The following is a 23,825-nucleotide window of genomic DNA, read 5'->3' on the forward strand; positions in this document are numbered from 1 at the left end:
CCAAAAAATATAACCTGCTTACTATGGTCACACGTCACCTGTCTTGAAAAAAATATATGTTTTCACAAATACCAGCATTTTCAGTCCCCAAGGGAGGTTCTGCAGCCGGGTTTGACTATATATATATATATACCCTAGCACCCACCAATAAATTAAGTGGCAATGGTAATGATTGAATGAAAAAGATTTTCCTGGAAACAACGACGTTATTGGCGTTGCATTCTGTGAAGTTTGTCCGGAAACTTAACCAGTCATGTGGCTTCACGCCGAATATAACTTGCACAGAAATATTACAACGACAGGAAAGAAACCAGGTGGTAATTTCATGTCCTTTCAATCCCTGAAGTATAATCACTCTGAAGGTCCAAAAGTATATGATGATATACATTTTTAAATCCCACCAGGACTGCACTGTTTTGATTTATGTCGTGTGGCCTGTTTCTTAGGGTCAGTAAGGGTGCTGATCTTGATGCTTTGTCTTCTAGATTCCGTCAGGATCTCTTAGCTAACTAGACTGATGGACCTTTACTTTTTTTACAATATATAAATTCCAACATTTAAAGTAATGTTTTTATTCAATTTAATGACATTTAATACAAATATAGATCATTATAGAGTCTTTCATCAGAATGTGTTCAGTAATTGCCCTTTAGCTTTTTAAAATTATCAATTCAAACAAAACAACAATCTATTAATGGATCTTCATGAAACTTAAAGATAAATATAGAGCAGAGATTTTCTTTTAATTTCATAACAAATATAGTAATCAACAAGCCGTTGTACCAACCTTTTGCACATAACTTGTATACAACTGGAAATTAGATATCTTTCAAAATACACTCCCCTTAATCACAAAACAGCTTATTCGTCGTGGGTTATAAATTGTTGCATTAATGTTTCATGTTGCATATAAAATAAACATTATTTACAAACAGAAATATTGAGACTGATCTGCACGTTTGTTAAATCGGAAGTGATGACGTTACGTCATTTATCTAGAAAGCCTGTATGGAAATGAAAATAAAACGTTTTGTGAAATAAAATCAACCTGTGTGAAGATTTATCAAAATGGCACTGTAACAATCTATTTAAAGTTTAAATATGATATTAAGTCATCTGACACGTTAAAGAATTCAAATGATGTCTTAAAAGTAGCGTGAAATATGATGTTCACTTAATCATGGACAAATATTTCAAACATAAGCACGTGGACATATACATTTTATTTCACCACATTATAGGCTATATGTCATTATTATTACTACTATATACCACAATTATATAGCACTCTTTCATATAAAAATACGTTCCAAAGTGCTTTACATAAAACATTTATATGATGTTCAATAAAAATGATAATTGAACTAATATAAAAAAGAATTTAAAATTACATTACAGTAATAAGGTACCTAGCATTCTAAATTAAAGGTAAGCAGATCAAAACATGAAACAAACTACAATATCGTAAAACATTAACTGACCTATCAAAGATACAGGATAGAGCAGAATACAACAAAGATATCTTACATTTTGAACAGACAGAATTGGCCAGTATGATGCCTGTGAAATGCATCACAGCATGCAAACTTTCCGGATGATGATCATTCCCAAACTTAACGGTCCGGAGAACATCCATGATACATCCCACAGAAAAAAACGCTGTCTATTTTATTCTGTTATACTAGAGTTCTCGATTAGTATTGATCGGCCGGCAAAGTAACTACATTATTGTACCAGGTAACATGTTTATTTACAAATGTGAGAAGTTTCACTGAAATATGCATTGTAGGAAATTTCTACTCGCGAAAATGAAATGAACGTTATATGATCTTCGCATACACTCCCATTATTGAAATTTGCAAATTTTTTTCAAACCAGACTAGCCAAATAACAACCAAATGACCCTATCTTTTTATTTGCTGGATTTTCTAAGTATATCCTGAAGTTTTGAAAAATCAGAGTTTAATCAAATTCTACATTGTAGAAAAAATTTCGATTCGTACGTCTATGGTAAAGGTAAGTATTGTAACTCTGTGATAAATACCAAGTTTTAAACTATGTTATATTAAAAGTCAAAATGCAAAGACAGAAGTACATGAAAACTATCAATTTACGATTCCCAATTAGTAGGAAAAATATGAACATAATCTTTAGAGATGGTACCTACCCAAGAAAATCTAAGGGGAACAACTCTGAATTGACCAATTAAGGCTATATACCAATAAAAGAAATTGTTTATTGTTTCATATAAAATTCAGCTACTTCAGAACAATTTTGTTACAGTTTCTAGATTTTCACTCCGTCGTAGACCTATTTTCCACAAGATATCCATACATTTGCTTCAAGAAAACGAAAAGAAAAAGGGGTGCTGAATAGTATGCAGTGAAATGCAAGTCAACTGAAGTCAGATACCCTCATATTGCCGCATTTCAGAAAGCGGTCCGCAGAATAAACACCCTACTTTCGTTTTCAAGTAAACAACTCAAAAACATGCGAGTATTAGCATGAAACGTGTCCTATTTTATGTATAATTCATTCCACGAGTGAAATAATGTCCATTTGGCCCCCGATTTACGCGCAATTGCGCGAAAAATGGAAAAATTAGGATCTATTTATTAGGGATTTCTTTGACTACACCACGGAAGCACATTTTGGACCGAATTACTGCATTATAACCTATAAGAAATATCTTTTTATCAAATTTCATAACATTTTCATCTCTATTTTCAAGAAAGATGTAATACCGAACATGTTAACAAGTTTCATTGTGAAAATTCGAGATTTAAGAGAAATATAGACATTTAAGTGAGGCCGCCCCCTACACATTTTCTGGGCTAAATTTAGGCTCTATGGTCGCTTCATTGTAAATTTTGGTAAAAGTTTCACATGTATGCATTATTTTTCACTTTGATTCTGAAATATCATTCATTCCGTCATGAATATGACTCAAATGGATGCATTGTGCATTTTCACACATTCTGGAGACAAAATATTGGCCTTTCTATTGCAAAAATTGCTGCCGAAATAGGCGCATCTACTCAAAATATGGTCGAAATTCAATTTTTTTCAAATTTAATGATTATTTTGCATTGAAAACATCATTTTATAATATATACAATCGATTTATGACTATTAAGACTAATTGTGATGTGTTTCGAGAAAAGTCTTATTTCAGCTCTTAAAATGAAACCAACATAAAACATTGGCCAAAAATGAAAGAAAGATCAGATAGATCCTTTCTTCCAACGACTGATCAGGCAGACAAAATAAGACTTAAATTTGTTAAAATCTCATTGTATTCAATATACAACACGCATCCTTTTCTCATAGCTTACATTGACAGTTCTTTTATAAGTTGTAGTGAGGCCCTGATAGAAAGTTTAGTAGTGCATGAAGATAAAGTAAAATAATGCATAAATTCCTTCAAAGAAATTTTCAGACATTGTGAAACGTTATCAAGTTTTCATCTTTTAGCCAAAGTTATTTATTGTTCTCAATGATGATACATTGTTTTACACAAAATTTATATATTGAAATATAAAATGCATATATCCAACAATGAGAAATAAAAAAGTTAAATTGGTATCACGTTTGTGTAACAAAATAGCTAGACTGCTTATACTCATCACTTCAATGATTCATTTTGGAAGTGTTTCTTATACTTTAGTCATCTTAAAGCATTTCCCTAACTGTTCAAGAGTACTTTGCTGCAAATAATGTAACACAAAAAGTCATTGTCATCAAATAAAATTACAATGTTTAAAGATAGTGGTTGTAATTACAACATTTTAAGAGACCTAATAGGAAATGGCTCTATGCAATGTATTTTAAGCAATTCAACATTCCCTGAATGGAACTATCACGATCATTGCTTTTCATGAAAAACGAATAAATGCTGAAAAAGCATAATGGATATTACTTTATTTGATGATTTCCGATACAGGTGAACTACCTTAAACAAACTAAAAGACGTTTTATTTATTGTCGTAAACATAGTAAGCGGGTAACTTCAGAAATCAACATTGATTTACAATTTGAACTGTTTACACAACTTGAAAAAAAAAATGTTGAGGCCCCTCATTTACAATTTTATCAACAATTATCACCTGATTTGTGTGCATTCATAAGTGGAAAATACTGATGGTAAAATGGTGTAGGAGTTTGTTAACTTTATATTGTACAATCTTTTATAACTTCTTTCAGGTAAATGTTTGGTAATGTTTTGGTAAGCTTGTAATAAAGAGCATGTGATTCTCTTTCACTCAGATTTTTTTCAGGAGATTTAGACTCTTTGATTGTCTTGGAATTTGATTTTATTAAATTTTAAAAGGAAGTTCACTATAGGCTCTTTGAAACTGTTGAAAGTAGACTAAAGTTACTCTATACTACTATAGTATACTCTATTGAATTCATTTAGCTGTGGAAACTTTTGATATAGGCTATAATTAGGGAAATCCTTAAATCATTGGAAAACATTCAATACAAGAGTTATCCTGAGATATTTTGAGAAAGTCATTTCATTTTAAATATCAAATATTTCTATTTTTACATGGAGAAGAGGAAAACCATAAATATACTTAGTATATTGGTGCACTTAGCTACCATTTCACTCTGAAAACAAGAGCTGTCACTAATGGTGACAAATGCCCCCGCAGCGCCTCGACCTTTGACCTGGTGACATTGACCTTTGACCTGGTGACCCCAAAGTCAATAGGGATCGTGTACTCAATAAGTACTATCAGCATGTGAAGTTTGAAGGTCCTGGGTGCAGTGGTTCGCGAGTAAATGGCCTTCATGCAAAAAGTTAACGTTGTGACGAACGAACGAACGAATGAAATAACGAGCGAACGGACGGACAGTTGAAAACTAATATGCCTCCCTTCGGGGGCATAAAAAGCTGAAAAGATGAATTTGATTTTTAGGTACCATCTCTAAAATCTTCATTATATTCAAATCATGTAGCAGCCATATAATATAAAGTAAACGCAGCATTCAACATAAAGATTTTAAGCTAATATAACATCAAAATGAAAATAGTTTATATACACAAAATTTGTTCACACACAACAGGGTAAATATTCAGTATTTGTATGATAACGCCTTGTTTCTAGTTTTTAAGTAGTACAAATCACTGAAGTGTTTTCAAAGCCATTTGATAAAATGGTCCTTGTTAATACTGCTATCCAAAAAGTCTGAAATATAAGATTTATTATATAAATTTTTATTTTACAGAATAGAACACAGGCACAAGGAAGCGTGCATTGAAATTTATTCGATATAAATACATGGATATTAAATAATTAATTGTTTATTTTGCTATACCTAGCAGCTTTATTTAATGTACTAGCTTTAAGGAATCTGATGTTCAAAATGTCGTAGTATGAGCTTTTTTTGCAAATGTAAGTTATCATCCATTTAAAATAAATTCAAACGTTACATATATATCAAAGGTGTTGTATTACCATTTAGTCAAAATATATTAATTTCCTAATGCATTATATTGTGCAGGAAACTCACTTTAACGTCCTTTAAAATTCAACAACATGTCCTCACTGGCATAGAAAAAGTACAAGCGACCAAAACAGGCAAGACACAGAGAAAACCGTTACTGCGGAGCTGCTTGTACCTGTAAAAACAATGTCTTTTTCTTCATAAATGGAGATAAAACATAATCATATTCCCTAAACTCCATTCTGTTTTTCGCAAAAAGACCGTTTTTCATTAAAAAATGACGTTTTTTTCACCTTTGTTTCCACGTTTTTGATACTTTAGCCCTTTAAGCGACCTGATTATTTTCTATATTGCATTTCATATATGTATGTAGCAAAGGTCAAGAGCATTTACAAATTTCTAAATAGAAGCTTTAAATTATTCAAATTTTATGTGTAATAAATAAGAGTAAAAAATAAGGTATATATAAACAAAAGGGTTTTGAAACCTACTAATCAGATTCGAAATTAGTCATTAACATTTTATAAAATGAGTAATAATATGAAAAACTATTAATAATTTATATTTATTCCGAAATCAAAATCCGATTCTAAAAGATTACAAAAATAGACATACAGTCACAGTCAAAACTGTGTGAAAGACCACCTCTGAACAGAGACCTCCTGGTTCTAAAGATTACATGTTTTGTTTCCCATTTTAACATTTACAGAGTACTTAAACCTGTGAATAAAGACCACCTCCAAACAAAGACCACATTTTGGCTCTACCAAGAGTGGTCTTTATAAACAAGTTTGAATGAAATGTCTAGAAATTACAAACTAACAAAGTTCAGTACAAGGCAGGGAAATCATGACCAAAGAAAGCAACTTCATTATCCCGTCATATCTTGGAAATATATTTAAATTTCGCTGTGTTTGATATTTGACAAGATATCACTGAGAAATAACTATCTACACCTCTGAATACTGCAACCTACTGTATTTGTTTTCGTTGAACAAAACATGCTTTGTGACATTTTGAAAACGGATAGAAAGGGGTAAAATAAGTAAATGTTATCTCAGCACTATTCGATTTTATTAACATTTTCACATATCCTTTAACAAAACTTTGCCAAATGTATGAGAAATTTCATAAATTTAAGAAAGGTATTGCTAAACGCAGAGTTGCTAGAAGTTCCGATTAGAATACAATACAGCTTATAATCGCAGTATTGTAATATCGCAATCTGGACCTATTGGCGAAATTACGATACATGAGAGAGATACTATGACTTAAGTTTGTTTCTTACTTAAACATTACGGTCACTAGATTATTTTTACTTACTTTTTAAAAGTCAGATTTTGCATTTTTAAGAAAGAAACATTCGACTTACTTTGATCGTTACAGCTGGGTTCAGCGTAGTCAGTTTCACAACCATTGTTGCAAACTCCGGTTATTCTGTCACATGTTTCACCACGTTTGCATTTTCCGCATTTACTAGAACAGTCCATTCCAAAGTATCCGGCTTGACATTCTGATACAGTTATACAAAGAATTATTATCACTAAATGGTAGTGATTCTTTTTTCAATTATCATTAATTTAATTTTTAATCAAAAGAAACTTTAGATGCCTTTATACCTTAACTTGTGATTAACATTTTTGAACAAAAACATAATAGAAAATTAGACACTTAGTACTGACAGGAGGCAGATACGCCTTATTCAGTGGCAATGTTTACTATAGAAAAATACTGTATGATACAGTCAATATATATTCATCAGTACACTCAATAAAATCATAATAATGTAAGACACTGTTAAAAGATGCCCACCCTGTGAACATAAACACCCTGTAAAACCTTCAGAGCACCCGCCTTCACAAACTCCCGTTTCAGGGTGACATGTATTGAGTTTACAACTGCCGCATCTCAGAGCACAGTTTTGACCGTAATAACCTTCGGGACATTCTAAAAAAGACACAATCCATGTCATGTAATGACCATTTTGAAATTATGCAAATAAAGTTCAACATGTAATTTTTTGTACCCCCTATCAACAAAGTTGTAAGGGAGGTATAATAGTTTCTGCCTGTCTGTTCGTCCGTCCGTCTGCCAGTAGACACAATCAATATTGTGCGCACCAATTATCCTCATCCCCCTCACACAAGTGATCAGTAACAACAGTGGTTGTGAATAGTGTATGCAAGGTTCTATCAGAAAAAAAAAATGCAGAGTTACGAGACTTTGGTTTTTGTCACTACACTATATACAAAGAGTTTGCATATGCAATCTTGTGCGCGCCTAGTCACCTGAACTTTACACATAATTTAATGAAACTTACCAGAAGTGATCAGTAGTTAACCTAGTTGTGTATGGTGCGTGTCAGGTTATTTCAGAAAAATAAAATGCAGTGTTATTAGACTTTATTTTCAGTTACTATACTATATAAATACAGTCCACATTATTATGCATTCGTGTGTGCGTCTAAGTGCAATGTGCCGTGTCAGTGTGTGCAGGGATACATTCATAACATTCCGTGATAGCCCTAGTTAAGTTTTGTGTTTTGTGCTGCTAAATATGTACAAAGGAAATATATGAAAAAGTGCGAAAAATTAAATGTATGAATTTATCTGATTATCACTTATGAACAAAACATTTCAGCTACAAAAGATACCAGAAAATGATATTATAAACAAATATAGTAATACAAATATATATTTTTTCCCTATAAGTAATTTAAAAAAGGGTAAAATATACTTTCTCGTATAGTAAGGATTAATCGGATCTTAGCGCAATTAATATTTCAGCACGTAAGCATTATAAAACAATAAATCAAATTTTAATGATTTCACTGAAAGTAATTGCTATATTGAATAAAAGCGTTACTTGTGTTGCAAGCTTTGCCGGACCAACCAACATCGCAAACTGGTGTAGCACATATTCCGGTTCTTCTGTCGCAAGGTTTTCCGTCGGCACAGTAGCAGAACAGTTCACATTCCTCACCGTAACGGCCAATGGAGCAGTCTGGACTCATAACAAGACATAAGTTATTTCATTATTGTTAAATGAAATAGCAGCATTTTACTTTTTTCCGTTGAAAGAATCTAAATACGTAAGTTTCTCTAGTAAATATTCAAAATTGGTGTAAGTTATAGTACAAACCTGACATTACATTACTTCTTAATCATTAGGTTTTATGTCTGAATTGTGGTACATTGTGTATAAAATAATTTTATTTTAGACTGTTATTCAGTATTTGTTATGCTATAAACAGAATTGGAAATACAAAAGACTTTCCAGCAAACCTAAGAGTATTTATCGGTAATTTCAAAATTTAGAACGTACATCAGATTTGCATGTTAAGTAGGGTTTATCTTAATACATTTTACCTCCTTCCCGTGCCATTATTTCACAAATAGTGAGTTTCCCGGCTCTGCGTATTTCAATCAATTTCGTTGGAACGTTCGGTATATCAATAATCACGGGTTCAGTGTCTGCTATCTGTCTATTGGTATATACAACGATTCCAGGTTCGTGTGTTGAATTTTTCAAGGTCAGGTTGAAGCCTTGCGTTTGCTGAAATATGTTCTCTGAAATGTATAAGTCATAACATATATGCTTTTTGACGGGTTATATTCGATTCTGACAAGACCTGATTTATTTCCCTATTAAACAAAAAAGACTGATTTGTGTGTCACGCAGCACATACTCTGTTTGCAAGTTACAATTATTTTACGATATAGCGTCAAATGTCACAGTGGAGCGTTTGGAAAGAAAACCACACAAAACAACCAAATAGCTTTTAATACCTTCAACGATGAACAAAATAATCCTTGACAACGTGTTAGAATCGAAAAATATCTCAAACAATTAATTGCTCTTAAGTTCACATGCATGGTATTGTTTTAGAATTCCTACAAAAATGATTTTATTCAACAACAAATGCCTACTAGTATTTAGGTTTTATTATTTCTTAAATCATTCAAACCGAAAAGTGTTTTCATGTACAAAATAAATAAAAAACACCTGTTGTATGTACATTTGTGTCAATGATGAAAGAGCAAGTCAATACAACTATCATATCGAATGCCTGGTTCTCAAGTGATTCTCCTTTGTTATTCTATTTGTCAATGAGTTACAACAGCACTGCACCAAATCTTCGATATGTCTTAAAGGCCAACAGTGAGGAAGTAACAGGACAACGATACAGACATTTAACCTACCTTCATGCAAAATAAAGGCAAAAATCAAGGGGTATGACAGGTCAGTTACTTGATAAAGCTTGTCGGGCTTCCTTTTTATTTTTCATTTTTTTCAAAACGACGCCATTCTTTTAGAATAACTGCTTAAATACATATTTATGCTATTATTTTTATAAACGGGATTTTATTAGGTACGTGAGACCATTTCACTAAGGTATAACGTATGCATACCGTATTTGGATTATGCTAATTTGTTTTAGGTCAATTGTGACGAAAGCTTCAAGCTTATTGGAACCACTCTCGAGTAAGCTCCCTGGAAAAACCAGTACTGGTGTCAAATGAGAATGTATGGTCGTGACGCAAGAGGAGCTCGAACCCACGACCTTTGGATTGAGCGGTCGACACATTATCCCTAGACCACTGCTCCTTACCTATTTGCAATTACCATAAAAAGTTCTTTTTCTAAAACGGAAACACTCGGAGAAACAGGAAAATGACTCATCATATAGCGTTTGTTCAGAATTTTAGATTTCTGCATTTAAATGTATAGGCTAGAGCTTCGAATTTTATATTTTCTTTGAGTCACTTAATAAATTTAAATTTATAAGACAGTAACCCAAGATTCTCTCTCTCTAAATATATATTAATCTTTAAAAACACAGCATCATACAACACAAACCATTGCTTCTTGGGAAAACCTCAACTGATTTCAGTGGATACTGTTTTCCTAAGTCTATATGCCACCAAGATACAGCTGCATTTTCTGTAGAACTGCAGCACTGGCACGTATTAGGATCCGGGCCAATATCACCGTCAATTGCTCTTTCCTCGTCCCAACCAGCTGCAACTGATGAAATCCTTGTAACTACGTGTTCCTTTATACTTTCAATCAAATTGTACTCTAAAATAAAGAAACCTGTTGAGAGCCTTTCAATCGTTGCCTTTTGAAAAAATGATAAAATACCCTGCTTCAACAAAGTTGTCAAATAACAAAGTTGTCAAATGTAACATGCATAGAAAGTAAACATTTGATGTTATAAAGTAGATATCGAGAAACAACCAGACATATTAGATAGACTGTCATACGTAAAGATAGTATAAAAATATTATATTTATTTATTATCTTTATTGTATCTTTACTAACTCAGATAACTTCCAATTTATACTTATTAAACTGTATCTTAAGTAAATCAAATCACTTCCACTTCTATATTTATTTCGTTGCATATCTAGTCAACCATTTCACTTTCACTTTTATATTCCTTTAATTGTATATCTGGTAAGTGTAAATCAAACTGATTCTACATATAAATTTGTTGTTCAAACCGTGTTTGCAGAGTGCCCCTTCATATCCTGGTTTGCATCCATCCTTGCATCTCCCATTTATGCGGTCACATGTCTGGTCATTGCGACATTTACCACACGCGTGCGCACACGTAAGTCCATAGCGACCAGAAGGGCATACTACAGCAAATAAAATAATAAGTATATAAAACGATGTTATGTATTTGCATCAGTAACAATAACATATTGACTTCGTCAAATTTAATGATCTGCATAATGTTTAAAAAACGTAGGATTAGTAGTAAAATATTGCAGTGCTCGAAACAAATAGAAATAAAAACAACTAATTACCATTATTACAATGAATGCCACTATATCCTGGGGCACAGTCACCTGGGCATTTTCCTGAATCCTTACTACAATCGACACCGTCATAACAGTAACAGCGTTGTTTACAGTCTGATCCGAAACGTTGTGACGGGCATTCTATAGGTTTAACCACAATATTTGAACAGTAATTGAACAGAAAACAGCTAAAAAATTGATTCACAGTAATATCAATAAATACTTTCTTTTTCTCTCAACAGGTCATTCATTTAGATTTGTAGCAGACTTTAACTAGATACAGAAAGAAGTTATATGAAAACGTTATTGTAAATAAATGAAAACTGTGACAATTTAGTAAGTTTCTGACACTAGTGCTTTATAAAATATTTATATAGCCTATGGTTTTTTCATTATTGAAATTACTATTTGTTATATTGTGACACAATGAGCCATGTAGCTTAAAAGTGATAGGTAATTGTGTAGCTCGAAGTTGCTTATTATTGCTATGCGAAGTAAGTAACTAGATAAATGTCGTTTAGGGTAAACATCTCAAACCGATACATTTACTTCGACATCACCTAAACGAATAAACCTTTGCCTATAAAGTTTGAGGCATGTTTGAAACGTGTAAATATTGACACTGAATGTAAAATGCATTGAAAATCTAACTTATCATTAAAATAACATATATATCACTTGATTAACCTGTGTCACAATGATCACCCTGCCATCCTGGATCACAACCTTGAAGACAAAAGCCAGTCCTAATGTCACAGGTAGTTCCGTTAACACAATGTCCACATCGTTTAAGACAGTTTGTGCCATACGTGCCGCTTTCACAAACTATAAATAGCACAAATTCATGGACTTATATGCATTATCACTATTTGAAACTGCTTTACAATCAAGACACAATACAATGCTTACTTCAGTATAAGGAAAAGAAGTTAAGAAGCTGAGCAAAACTAAAAGGGGTTTGATCTTTCTCCTTAATTTCGTTCAAAGTGACCTTGTTACTATTTCAAGAGTTGCAAGAGTTGTGGTCTTTGCACGTGGATTTCCCTATAGTTTATCTATTATTCTGCCTTTAAAGACAAGCCCTATAAAGGCTTCTTAAATGCGGAATAGATGTGTATCTATTTATCGGTTATGATCAAGATGGAAAGTAAAAGAATGAATCTTCTCCTGAAAAATGTTATCATGATCGATAAAAAGTCATTGGACAAACTTACAGTAGGCAAGAAAAATCCAAAATTAGACGATTTACTTGAAATCCATAACTTCAGACTTTTGAATTGTAGTCCATATCGTTATGATTTTATCTGACAAATTATGATGTATTATAACTTGCATAGTTGTATTATGAATTACATAAAAGCAAGGAGTTTAAACGCATGTAAGTAAGAGAGCTCTTGCTTACCCTGTGTGCAGAGCGGAGGAAGCCAGGGTCCACTGCAACCACCACTACACTGTCCAGTTTTCAGATCACAAGGAAATTTCAAGCAGTTTCCGCACTTCCGTTTGCACATTTCACCCCATTCTGTTTCACTACATTCTATTATACAAAGTACATATTATTTAAATCTGCACTGAGAACATAAAATTGTTTAAATAATTATTCATTTAAAACCAATATCAAACGTTCGTAAAAAATATCATTAATAGTTTCGCATTACTCTATTTCAAGCGTAGGATTTATCCATTGAAATCTTTATGAAGATCTTTTTGAAACATAGAACATGACCAAGCAAACTAATAGCAGACTAGGTTTGATGTCTGTTCATGAAAAGTAACACAATGTGTAGCAATCCACACGTCCCTGGCACTTGCAGAATTGTATCATTCAGAAACTTTGGGCTCCTCAATCCGAAATACCAGTCAATAGGTGACTGAAAAAGTACACTGAATGACTTATGAAGATGTATAACGATAACGATGACTTCGTGGAAGTGAAATAAAGCTGTTTTATTGGTATACCACTGGTGTAGTAAGGCTTTAACGTTGACGTTGTTTAAAGTATAAGAACGTATTGACTTGGTCTATAACAGGTAAAGAAAGAAGATATTTTATAAAGGTAACATGAGAAGAAGAGTATTACGTTTGTGTTTCTTCCCACAATGAATTTATCAAACTGTCTTTAAATTAATAAGTTCAATAAGAAAAGGCGCTCTGATAATATCCCTTCTTTTCTGTTTTATGACATATTCTTACTAATCAAACATCACACGTTGTCTATATTTCGCAATCTATTCGTTATGCAAGAGCTTGCTCAAAGTTAGAGGATTTTAATGGTTAAAAAATCTATATACATATCACTTAATACAACAGGGTCACCGATATCATGAATTGAGGAAGGCTTTCACTTTATTTTACTACATCTCGTCTGAACTTTTAAAGAAATATAACACAAATCTTAAAACTTTTAAATCTTGGTCTAACCCATCCGGTATGCTATGGAGATGTTGTTTTATAAAATTCGAAAAAGTAAACGTATTTCTTATAATCAAATATTTTTAAAATTTGTCAACAAATGTATCATAAGAGAATACAATGGGAAAATCCTTATTATCAGTGCATATTTGATGATTGACCCCTCTACAATAAATCGCTACACTTTTCTATTCGATGGTGCGATGGGTAATTAAGTGTAAGACAACTTTATGTTCTTCTCCTAAATCCTATACAAACAGATGGAGGATGTGGAATTTTGTCTGGCATCTTGCTTAGTCGTGCCCTTAAAGGTTAGGCTCTTAAATGCTCTGACTTCAGACAAGTTTTTGAGTACATTGGTGTATTTATACCTTAGATTAACCCTATTTTTATGTTTTACTTTATTTCATCTGGTATTTTGTCTCTAATGATTTGTTTGTTTGTTTTGGGTTTAACGCCGTTTTTCAACAGTATTTCAGTCATGTAACGGCGGGCAGTTAACCTAACCAGTGTTCCTGGATTCTGTACCAGTACAAACCTGTTCTCTGCAAGTAACTACCAGCTTCCCCACATGAATCAGAGGTGGAGGACTAATGATTTCAGACACATTGTCGTTTATCAAATAGTCATGGAGAACATACGCCCCGCCCGACGATCGAACTCGCGACTCCTTGTTTAACTTGTTAAACATAGGGTAAGGGTTGGTAAGCCCTAAACGCATTTAAACCCCTAGATTCCACTAAAGGCTACTGACCGTTCCAAGGCAATGCCCTATTTTCAACTTGTTTTCTGTCCGTCTTGTACCTTGAGTTGTTTAGGTTGTTTTGTTTGTTGTTCGTATTTCTTTTCGCTTTCCCCTCACTTCCACCTCTTTTACCCCAATCGCCAAATCATATCCCGCTCCCTTTCATTTACGTGTCTCTTGCATTTGCTTCCTCTCTCCTTTTACCGTGAGTAAGTTATCGTGCCCACCATAATTTCTTCCGCCGGCCGTCCTTAGGCGATGACCGACTGATGTTTGTGTAGGTAAGAATCTATGCGTCTTTGTCCTGGGCAGTGCCACACAGTGATTTTTATCTCAAGTTGCTTGTCTGTTTATCTGTGTATGTTAGTTGTATGTGTGTGTGTGTGTTTGCCTTTTGTACATGCGTGTCTAAGACGTAGTAAGAATACTACGTTTAGGGAGCGTGGCTTTCTCTGTTTAATTTTCATCATTGCTCCAACTTCACCCACTATCCGATCCATTTTTCTACTCTTTACCACCCAGCCCCTATTTTCTGTATTTTGCATATACTTATAACTTGTTGCTGGATTTTTAACGACCCATCTACAATATTTTTCCGTTACAACTTCCTTTGTTGTAGGCCTACTTTACGATGCATGACTCTATGGTTGTGTTTTGAGTACTATGTGCTTCCGGGAAATCTACCCTAACCTTTATCTTATTTAGACTTACCAATATCACATGTATCATTTTTTCCTGTCCATCTTCCAGAACACCCATTTGGGCAAATACCGTCTATTTTCATTTTCCCCGTTATTTCTCCATTGCAGTAACAATTCTTTTCACAGCTCCAGCCGCATTTATTCGCAACACACTCTAAAGCAATTATGTGACTGCTGAATATCATATTTTAAAAACATTTTGTTTTAAGTTTTAAATTTAAACAAAAGACGAAGACAGAGAACAAGAAGCGTTATATAAAACAAAATGCTGAACATCTGTAACAAGTTTGATAGGACAGAATGCGCCAGAGCATATACGATATTTGTCGTTTTTGAATAATGTTTAATGCATAACATTTCTTAAGTAAAACACTTGTTTCATTAAACTTTGTTTGAATGATTTCCTAAAAGTACACTCAGTGGTATAGAAATGTATCAGTTTTAAGGTGAAGCGAAAATTTTAATTTGTTTTATGCTCTTCTGTGTGAAAAGAAAATATGATGTATCTTACCTGCAAATATATGCATTTCACATACTGACAATGTAGCTGTCCCGCTGAATGGTTGCATACCAATTTTTACCACGTTTGCTTCATATTCAGTAGTTAGTTCTGTGCTACGGGGACTATAGTCGGCAGGATTGGTCGTCCCGTCAACGTTATCTTGGAAAATAGTATTTGCACTATGTGCAAACTCACCAACTGATATGTAGAAACCCTTGGATTGTTCTGATACAAAATATAAATATTAAATGAGCAAGTTTTGTCGTATGTTTTCCCGTCATAGATCATAACATAAAAATTGTCTAAGGTCTATAGTATCAGTGAAATTTAAATACTATATTCCAATATTTATAATACAGTCGTCCCTACGACCTTTACATGCCAATACGAGTCCCCATCGACGGTGGCCGACCATACTTATCCAAAAACGTCGCATAGCCCTTCCCGTGAACCCTTTGTTATTGTTGTCCGCAATTATCTGATAGATAGATTATGATTATATTGTAATAAATATATTATAATACACACAATATATGTATTATTTTAGTTAAGTCATACATTGATTTTTAATGCATTTGTAGTATGATTAAAAAAATATCGTATGTAATGTTTTACGTTAACCTTTTGTTATTATTGTCAGATGATAGATTATCATTGTATTGTAGTAACTATTATTATACAAAACCCATTTGTCAGAGATACATAAAAAATCCCCCGGGACATTTGGCGCTCAAGAAAGGAGTAGGGGCAAAACCTGCGACACCATGGTATATCAAGGTTATTGACTAGTCAAGAAAAGGACAGGTTAGACCTGGATTCACCACATAATGTATAGACTAGCGACGTCACAATCATAGATCATATTTACTGACCAAGCCATTAAAAAGTTATATACGGACAATAGGAATTCCCTATATTTGTAAACATTGACTCATGCGCATGAATTAGAATTGTTGGATACCCGAACTAAGGCATTTTCAGCAGCATTCTTTGTTCCGTCGTCGTATTTGAAAGCCACAATAGTCGTTGGAGCCCTCACAGTCTTCGTCAACGGATTCAGAATGAAGTCCTGCCATGGAGGCATTGTGAAATTTCAAAATTTTATACTTTGACAGGTGTGACATAAACAATAACAAAAGCGTTCACGGGAAGGGTTATGTGACGTAATCGGATAAGTATGATATGGCATCCGTCAGTGGAGAATTATATTGGAATGTATATGTCGTAGAGGCGAATGTATAATAAAATATTGAAATATAATATATAAATACACTGATACTATAGACCTTAGACAATTCTTATATTATGTCCTGTGACATTTCATTTATAAGATAATGATCCAAGTACGACATGTAAATGTGGTTTTCACGAAGCGGCTACATATATGCTGAACTCAGGAATTATACCATATGCATTATATAATCAACATATACACAGATCTTGAATCGCATCTCACAGGATGTAAATGTTATACTTAATTAGAGTATCAAATGACGGGCCAATAGTGTGCATTATCTTATCAGATCAATAGAGGTGGTTTCTCTTAGCGGTTTCGGAGAGTTCCGCTTAAGCCGGTGCTAGGGGGCTTGATAAGTGTTGCACATTTCATTATCTCTCATGAACATACTAACTCAAACAAAGTCTGCTATTATTATTATTGGTTGCATTCCTTGCTTTCAAAGGATCTTTTTACAGAGTTTATTCAGTATGTACAGGTTACAATACACTTAGTACAAGTATAGTATTTTAAGTTGAGGTATATATACCTGATGTTGATTGTCGACCATAGAAGCTCATATCTTGTATCTTAAAGTCTTGTTGAAGGTCTATTTTCAGCCAAGGATTGTTTTCTAATCCGTCTGTTCTCGAGCATGTATTCGCTTCAATAATCAGTTCTTCACCCTCATTAGGATAACGACCATCGACGGCTCGATGAGACAACCAAGATTCATAATTTGTCGACTGGTTTGTCGGCTTGTTGAATGCAATTTCTCTTCCTGATTACATTAAAAGTCTTATTGGAAATTTTTGTCAGATGTCTAAACAGAATATGGAATCGAACGGTATGCGATGCGATTATTATCAGCATATATATGATTATACGTGTTCATCAAATGATACGGATTTTCTTTAAGAAAAATGTAGCAATATGCAATAAATCACATGTTAATTGTTATCTAAAACATTCCAAAAATAGTCTATTAATATGTACATTTTAGTATGAGTGTTTCCTTTTTGAAACAATACAACTATTTTTGTGACAAAAATCGGATCAACAACAATTACTAGTCCAAATAATTGTACTCGAGAGTTGAATATCGTTAATATTGTTTTGACTGTCGATATCCGCCTCCGAGTACAAACCAGAAAAGGAAAAGAATGTGATAGCACTGTCCCCTTCTTTACGTAAATAAGACCCAACGGAATCCGTTGGGCGGGAATTATGTTATAATAAAGCAACGGATAAAAAAAAAAGAAATACATACATAGAAAACCTGTAATGTTTCCTTTCCAATGATGTATATATTATCTAGATTCCTTAAAAAAGTTTCAAACTATGGCAGTTAAAAAATTCAGTACAGTGAAACACCGCTCGCTCGAGCATCGATGACTCGAGCACCCGGGCTCGCTCGAGCAATTCATGTGGTCCCGGCCGATTTCCTTCTATTTTCTATGTGAAATTACTATGGCTGGGTCGAGCATCGATAACTCGATCGCTCGAGCATGACACCTGGTCCCTGTGTATTGATTTACTCTTTGTTGCTTCTGGCTAACTCGAGCAGAGGTGTCAAAATTTTTCGCAGCTTCGGCGATCAGAATGTATCGGTTAATTAAAAATTTTCGCACGCCGTGAAAATTGCGTTGTCTATTCTCCGACTACCTTAAATGTTTGTTTGTCGGTATATTTGATCTAATAATGAGATTAATTATTGATGAAAGGTTAAAGAAAAGTTTTATTGATCAAATATTGATCAATTACTGTTTGCTTTAGATTAAAGCAAGTACGTTATTACTTATTACATCATAGATAACGTTTGTGATATGTTTTTTCAAATGTCACGAGTTTGTTATTATTATGCATCACCGTTTCCTCTGCAAATGGTCCCGATGACAATTGATAAAATAAAATTTCATTTTTTCTTCGTATGTTGGTCAATGTTTGGGTCGCTCGAAACCATGGATATCTCGAGCATTTTGCTCATCCCCTTGCGTCCTCGAGCGAGCGGTGTTTCACTGTATTATAAAATACATATTGGAAAATGGCCGATACAGGTAAACACATTACTACACGAAGCGTTTTCATTGGTCACGCCTCCGACCGCCATTACATGAAGACGATTGAAATGTTAGAGGTTTAAATTTTTTACAACAGAAATTCTTGATAAATATGTCATGTTCTTATGTTTTTTTTATTTACTATTTATGATTTGAAACAACAGGTAAGCTGTTAGGGCTAAAAAAATCGTGACTCCTGAAAAATCGTAATTTCAATCGACCACAGTTTCCACCACAGTTTTGATTGTTTCTGGTTAAGACCTCTAGGTAGACAACGTAAAATATCAAAATGTAAAATCGGTCTACCCGAGGTCTCATTATTTAGACTACAACAGTTACTAAATAAATGCACTAATGTTAAGTACGCTGAGCCTAAGAATGATATAAACAAAAACTATCTAAACTGTTACAATACCTCCATATATCTCAAATTCGCAGATTCGCAGCGGAATATTTTCTGACAATTGGGTAATTCTGATGTTCTGTGTTTCGTCTGGCTCCAAACACATTATTTCGATCACAGAGGATTCTGGTTTATTTTGCTGTTCGTAACATAAGTTTGGAAAGCTCAAACTCGTGGGCCCTGTCTCTATCCGAAAGCTTGCGAAATTTTCTGAAATAAATTGATTTACTTATATATTCTTTTTATACATTTATGATAATAATAATAAGCAAATACAGTGTGATGATCAGCTCACCTAAAAGTTCGTTGTTTTACTTTATAATTAAGGTATGATATTTGCCATAATTTTCGTTCAGTTGTTATTAAACTCATGTGCTAAAGGAAAAATCAGTTAATATTTTGCTTGCCAATGAGAACAATCATTATACAGAGCTCATTGCCAGAAAAAGATATTATGTCATATTGGATTCATTTTCATTTTCCTTTAAATTATCCATATTTTACGGAAGAGCATTAGTGTTTAGTGTATGTTATTTGCTAAGACGAAATTTAGTTACGTATCTCAAAATTTTGAGTAATTAAGTAGAAATTTCGAGTTACTATGTCATTGGATGTACAGTGTCATAGGATTAAGATGACCGAGCAACATTTGCTGGTAATGAATATCACTATTTAAAACATGTTTAAGTCGATGTTCTTCTACATCAACGTGAATTAATGCATCAGACCAAGACTGGGTACTTGGAAAGATCCAGATTTCGAGGAGAGGTCATAGAAAGAGACTGGGAAGTTTTCAAACTTAAATTATTTCACTATTTGGACCATATCTGGTTGGTTTTCGATCTAGTTCGAGTCCGTACCACCTGAACATGCTAAACATGTAAATGAAGGATTTATCCTGGATACAGTTTGAAATCTGGAGTAGCTCTAAAGGCTATAGGGTAGGTCATATATTGATGTATGATAGTATGTGTTCAAGTCGCTACATGTTGCGTACAATATATATACAGATGTGTAGATAGATGACTCCACTTCGAAGAGTCAAACGTCATCCATTACAGTTTTTCTCTTTGACAGACGTTCAAAATTTGCGGATAAAAGGGCAAGACGCGAAGTCTAAATTTCGTGTTATTAACTCGCGAGTAACTTAACTCAGAATTTCTAGCTAGTATCTCTAAAATTCGAGTTAATAAATGAAACGCACTTGACACTAATGCCCTTCCGTAATATATAGTTACAATAACCCTGCAAGTATTGGAAACATTGTCAAGTAAAAACGTAATCTAAGGTCAAACCTAATATATACTCAATAACGACTTCAACAATACAAATGAGCAATTTTCACAATCATTTTAGCCATTAAAAGTTTGTATCCTCAGCCCTTTACATATATATTACATGTATAAGTTACATGTTTATAAGTTATATCCAATTAGAAATAATAAAAAGAAACATTTGAGAAAAAGTAATCAATACCAATATCGTTGTCCAGTATATGAATTTTCACTCCGACAAGACGATATGTCCTGTCTAACTGAACTCTCCAAGCTTGTTTACCATTGGATTGGGCAATATTTGTTTCACTGCAGGTTTGTAAATTGCCGTCAACTGCAAGGTCCGAATGATGAATAAAATTTTCTCCTTCTTGCGCAGTCTCCTTGAAATTTTTGGCAATATTACCTGCAGTACAGACATAGTGTTCCTTGCAACAAATGTAAGGATATATATTTTGTAATAGAGATATATATTTTTTACATCAATATGTATCCGACTAAGGATTTAAGCCGCAGTGTGCTCTACCAGTGCATAATTGCTGTCATAATGTAATTAATCTTCTAACGTTAATTTCATTGATCGAATGAAGCGATTCGTTACTGGGCCAAACAATCTTTAGCTGCAAGAATGAAGCTAGTGGTTATAAATGCAAATATAATAAAAACAAGAAAGTCAAACTACATGGGCCATAGGATACATTTTAATCCGAATGTGTGCCCAAATATGAAACCGATATATGCAGCCTAAACCTAGGTCTGTAACACACTGAATTGGTGGTTATCGTCCACACGGACTTAGAAGCTGATATGTCATATGGGCACAAGAAAAATCATTTTATGCTTTTTTATTAAAACAGCCCCAAATGTTATATTGAAGAATTAAAATACATTTATTTAAGTTCTCCTCCATATTTATAGTGAACTTTATTAAAAATGTTATATATCAATAAACAATCATTAATAATAAAACTTATTCACAAATATTATAAAATGTTTTCAGATATTGACACAACAAAAATCTGATAAAGAAACTAACGGTATTGACAATGTGGCCCCATCCAACCATGTTCACATCTTCCGTTTATACAACCTTTTGATTCGCTGCATTTGTCATCGTTATAACAATGACATCTATACTGGCAGTTTTCTCCAATGGTTGGTACTCCAGGAAATACATTACCGCAACCTGGAGTTAGAAAATAAACAGTTTGCAATATGCCATGCCTGTGGAAATGGGGTGCACTAACTGTTCCAATTTTAACAACATAATATACATCTATTTAGTAATACTATTACTCCACCCCCCCCCCCTCTCTCTCTCTCTCTCCTCTCTCTCTAGTCTAAAAAGGAGACTAGAATAGATATAACAATCTTGACAAAGTTTCTGTATAGCGATTCTGTTTATTTCCCTCAGTCTCATATCATTTCAACTTACTTCGTTTGTTACTTCACGAGTGTTCTTTGTCTCTCCTCGCAAAACAATTGAAACTGAAACTTGAGCTATAAATCTCTTCAAAGTTAATGACAAATACCGTACACAGATTTTAGGTCCGATACATAAATTATTACATATTCATTTAGAAGAGCACAGCATATGTCTAGTATACAAGGATTTAATTAATAGTAAATCATTGCTAATGTTACGCGTTAAAAATATATAAAAGATACATAGGATAATTGTCAGAATTTTACCTGCAATATATTTAACGCAATATATCTATTATCCCTTAAACTGTTTCCTAAATATAATACTTTTGCTTTAATGATTAAGTTTTAACTTCCAAACACAGGGTTTTTGTCAAAATATTACCCATTTGCTGTCCACACATTCACTATGGCTAGATAAAGAATATTTGCTATGGATAATATCGAATTACAGATCATTTGCAGTAACACTAGTCTTTAACGACATTTTAATCAAGTACTTATTCATCATTATATCAATACCCTTTATATATCATCAAACACAATTTGAAAACCTGCACATAATTTCATGAGCAAAGCAATTTTTAAATTGTTCACGGTCGGTAGAAGAAAAAAATATTTCACGCAATTATTTCATGGTAAAACCTATACATGCGTTTTATCTTTTATTAGATTGTCAATTGTGATTGAATAATTGATCGAATTTGAATTGGACTCTCAATTATGACACATGAATAAAGCCTATTTAGCCATTCTTCAAACCAAGAACACTTCACAATAAAGGACCTATTAACAACCCTAATGTGTTGATAAAAAATAGTGTATAGGTACAGAAATTTCTATTCCGAATTAAGATAATTTTTGTTGTTGAATTTAACGTCGCACCGACACATGATAGGTCATGAGGCGACTTTCCAGCCTTTAATGGTGGAGGAAGATCCCAGGTGCCCCTCCGTGCATTATTTCATCATGAACGGGCACCTCTGTAGAACCACCGACCTTCTGTAAGCAAGCTGGATGACTTCCTCAAAGGAAGAATTCAACGCCCCGAGTGAGGCCCGAACCCACATCGATGAGAGGCAAGTGATTTGAAATCAGCGACCTTAACCACTCGGCCACGGAAAATAAATCGCATGTTCTAAACGTTTAGTTGTATTTGAATAAGTTCGTAAATCTAAATCATTTTAAACGTAAAATTAAATAAGAATATCTAATTAAACAGCTGCTTTCTGCACAATGAATTTTTCAAGAAGTAAGCATATGGATATGAATAAAACAACATACCGTTACTTCTAACGGACCTCAGCATTAACACTAACACCGAAATACACAAAACGACGCGCTGCTTTTCCATTGGACCTTCTCTTAGGAATAATAGTTGCGTAACACCAGCTTATATACCCGTCCATAGCGTATTTTTATCAACAAAATGAACAAGTCACGAAAATTTCCCACTAAAAATACAATTCCTTGAAATATGATTTACGTAACTGTTTCGAAGAATTCCATACATATATTATGAATGTGTTAAATATAGACATTAACGAATATTCTCAATTTTAGATTTTTATCATGATTGTGTATAAAATACATGCAAATAGTTGAGTCTAAATTTTAAATCAAAGGCCTGAAGGGCCTGAGTCGGCTAATGATTGATGTACTGACAGTATAGTCTACCAGTTTCAGTTTGTTTTTAGTTTTTTTCCCCAACTAAAGAGAGATTTTGTTACAATAAATGAAATGAACATTCGGTTGATGCCTAGTAAAACTTTGATTGACATTATACAAGTATTTTGCAATTTAAACCCAATATATTTCTCTAAAAT

At 33.4% G+C, this 23,825-nt stretch overlaps 1 protein-coding gene across 1 annotated transcript; it reads right to left on the reverse strand.

The window, feature by feature from the left end:
• Positions 1–556: 556 nt before the first annotated feature.
• On the reverse strand, positions 557–22,284 carry LOC128555597 (protein draper-like). Its single transcript, XM_053538375.1, has 18 exons — positions 22,267–22,284; positions 21,611–21,760; positions 20,777–20,980; positions 19,313–19,510; positions 17,388–17,618; positions 15,631–15,846; positions 15,130–15,273; positions 12,664–12,798; positions 11,949–12,086; positions 11,268–11,402; positions 10,959–11,096; positions 10,312–10,533; positions 8,820–9,020; positions 8,317–8,454; positions 7,264–7,398; positions 6,824–6,964; positions 5,518–5,626; positions 557–5,192 (listed from the first exon to the last, which is right to left on the reverse strand). Exons 2-17 carry the CDS (start codon positions 21,630–21,632, stop codon positions 5,550–5,552), a joined length of 2,475 nt encoding a protein of 824 aa, XP_053394350.1. The 5' UTR covers positions 21,633–21,760; positions 22,267–22,284; the 3' UTR covers positions 557–5,192; positions 5,518–5,549.
• Positions 22,285–23,825: the final 1,541 nt, after the last annotated feature.

This window comes from Mercenaria mercenaria, chromosome 3, assembly GCF_021730395.1.
Source record: "Mercenaria mercenaria strain notata chromosome 3, MADL_Memer_1, whole genome shotgun sequence".
Taxonomy (NCBI): domain Eukaryota; kingdom Metazoa; phylum Mollusca; class Bivalvia; order Venerida; family Veneridae; genus Mercenaria; species Mercenaria mercenaria.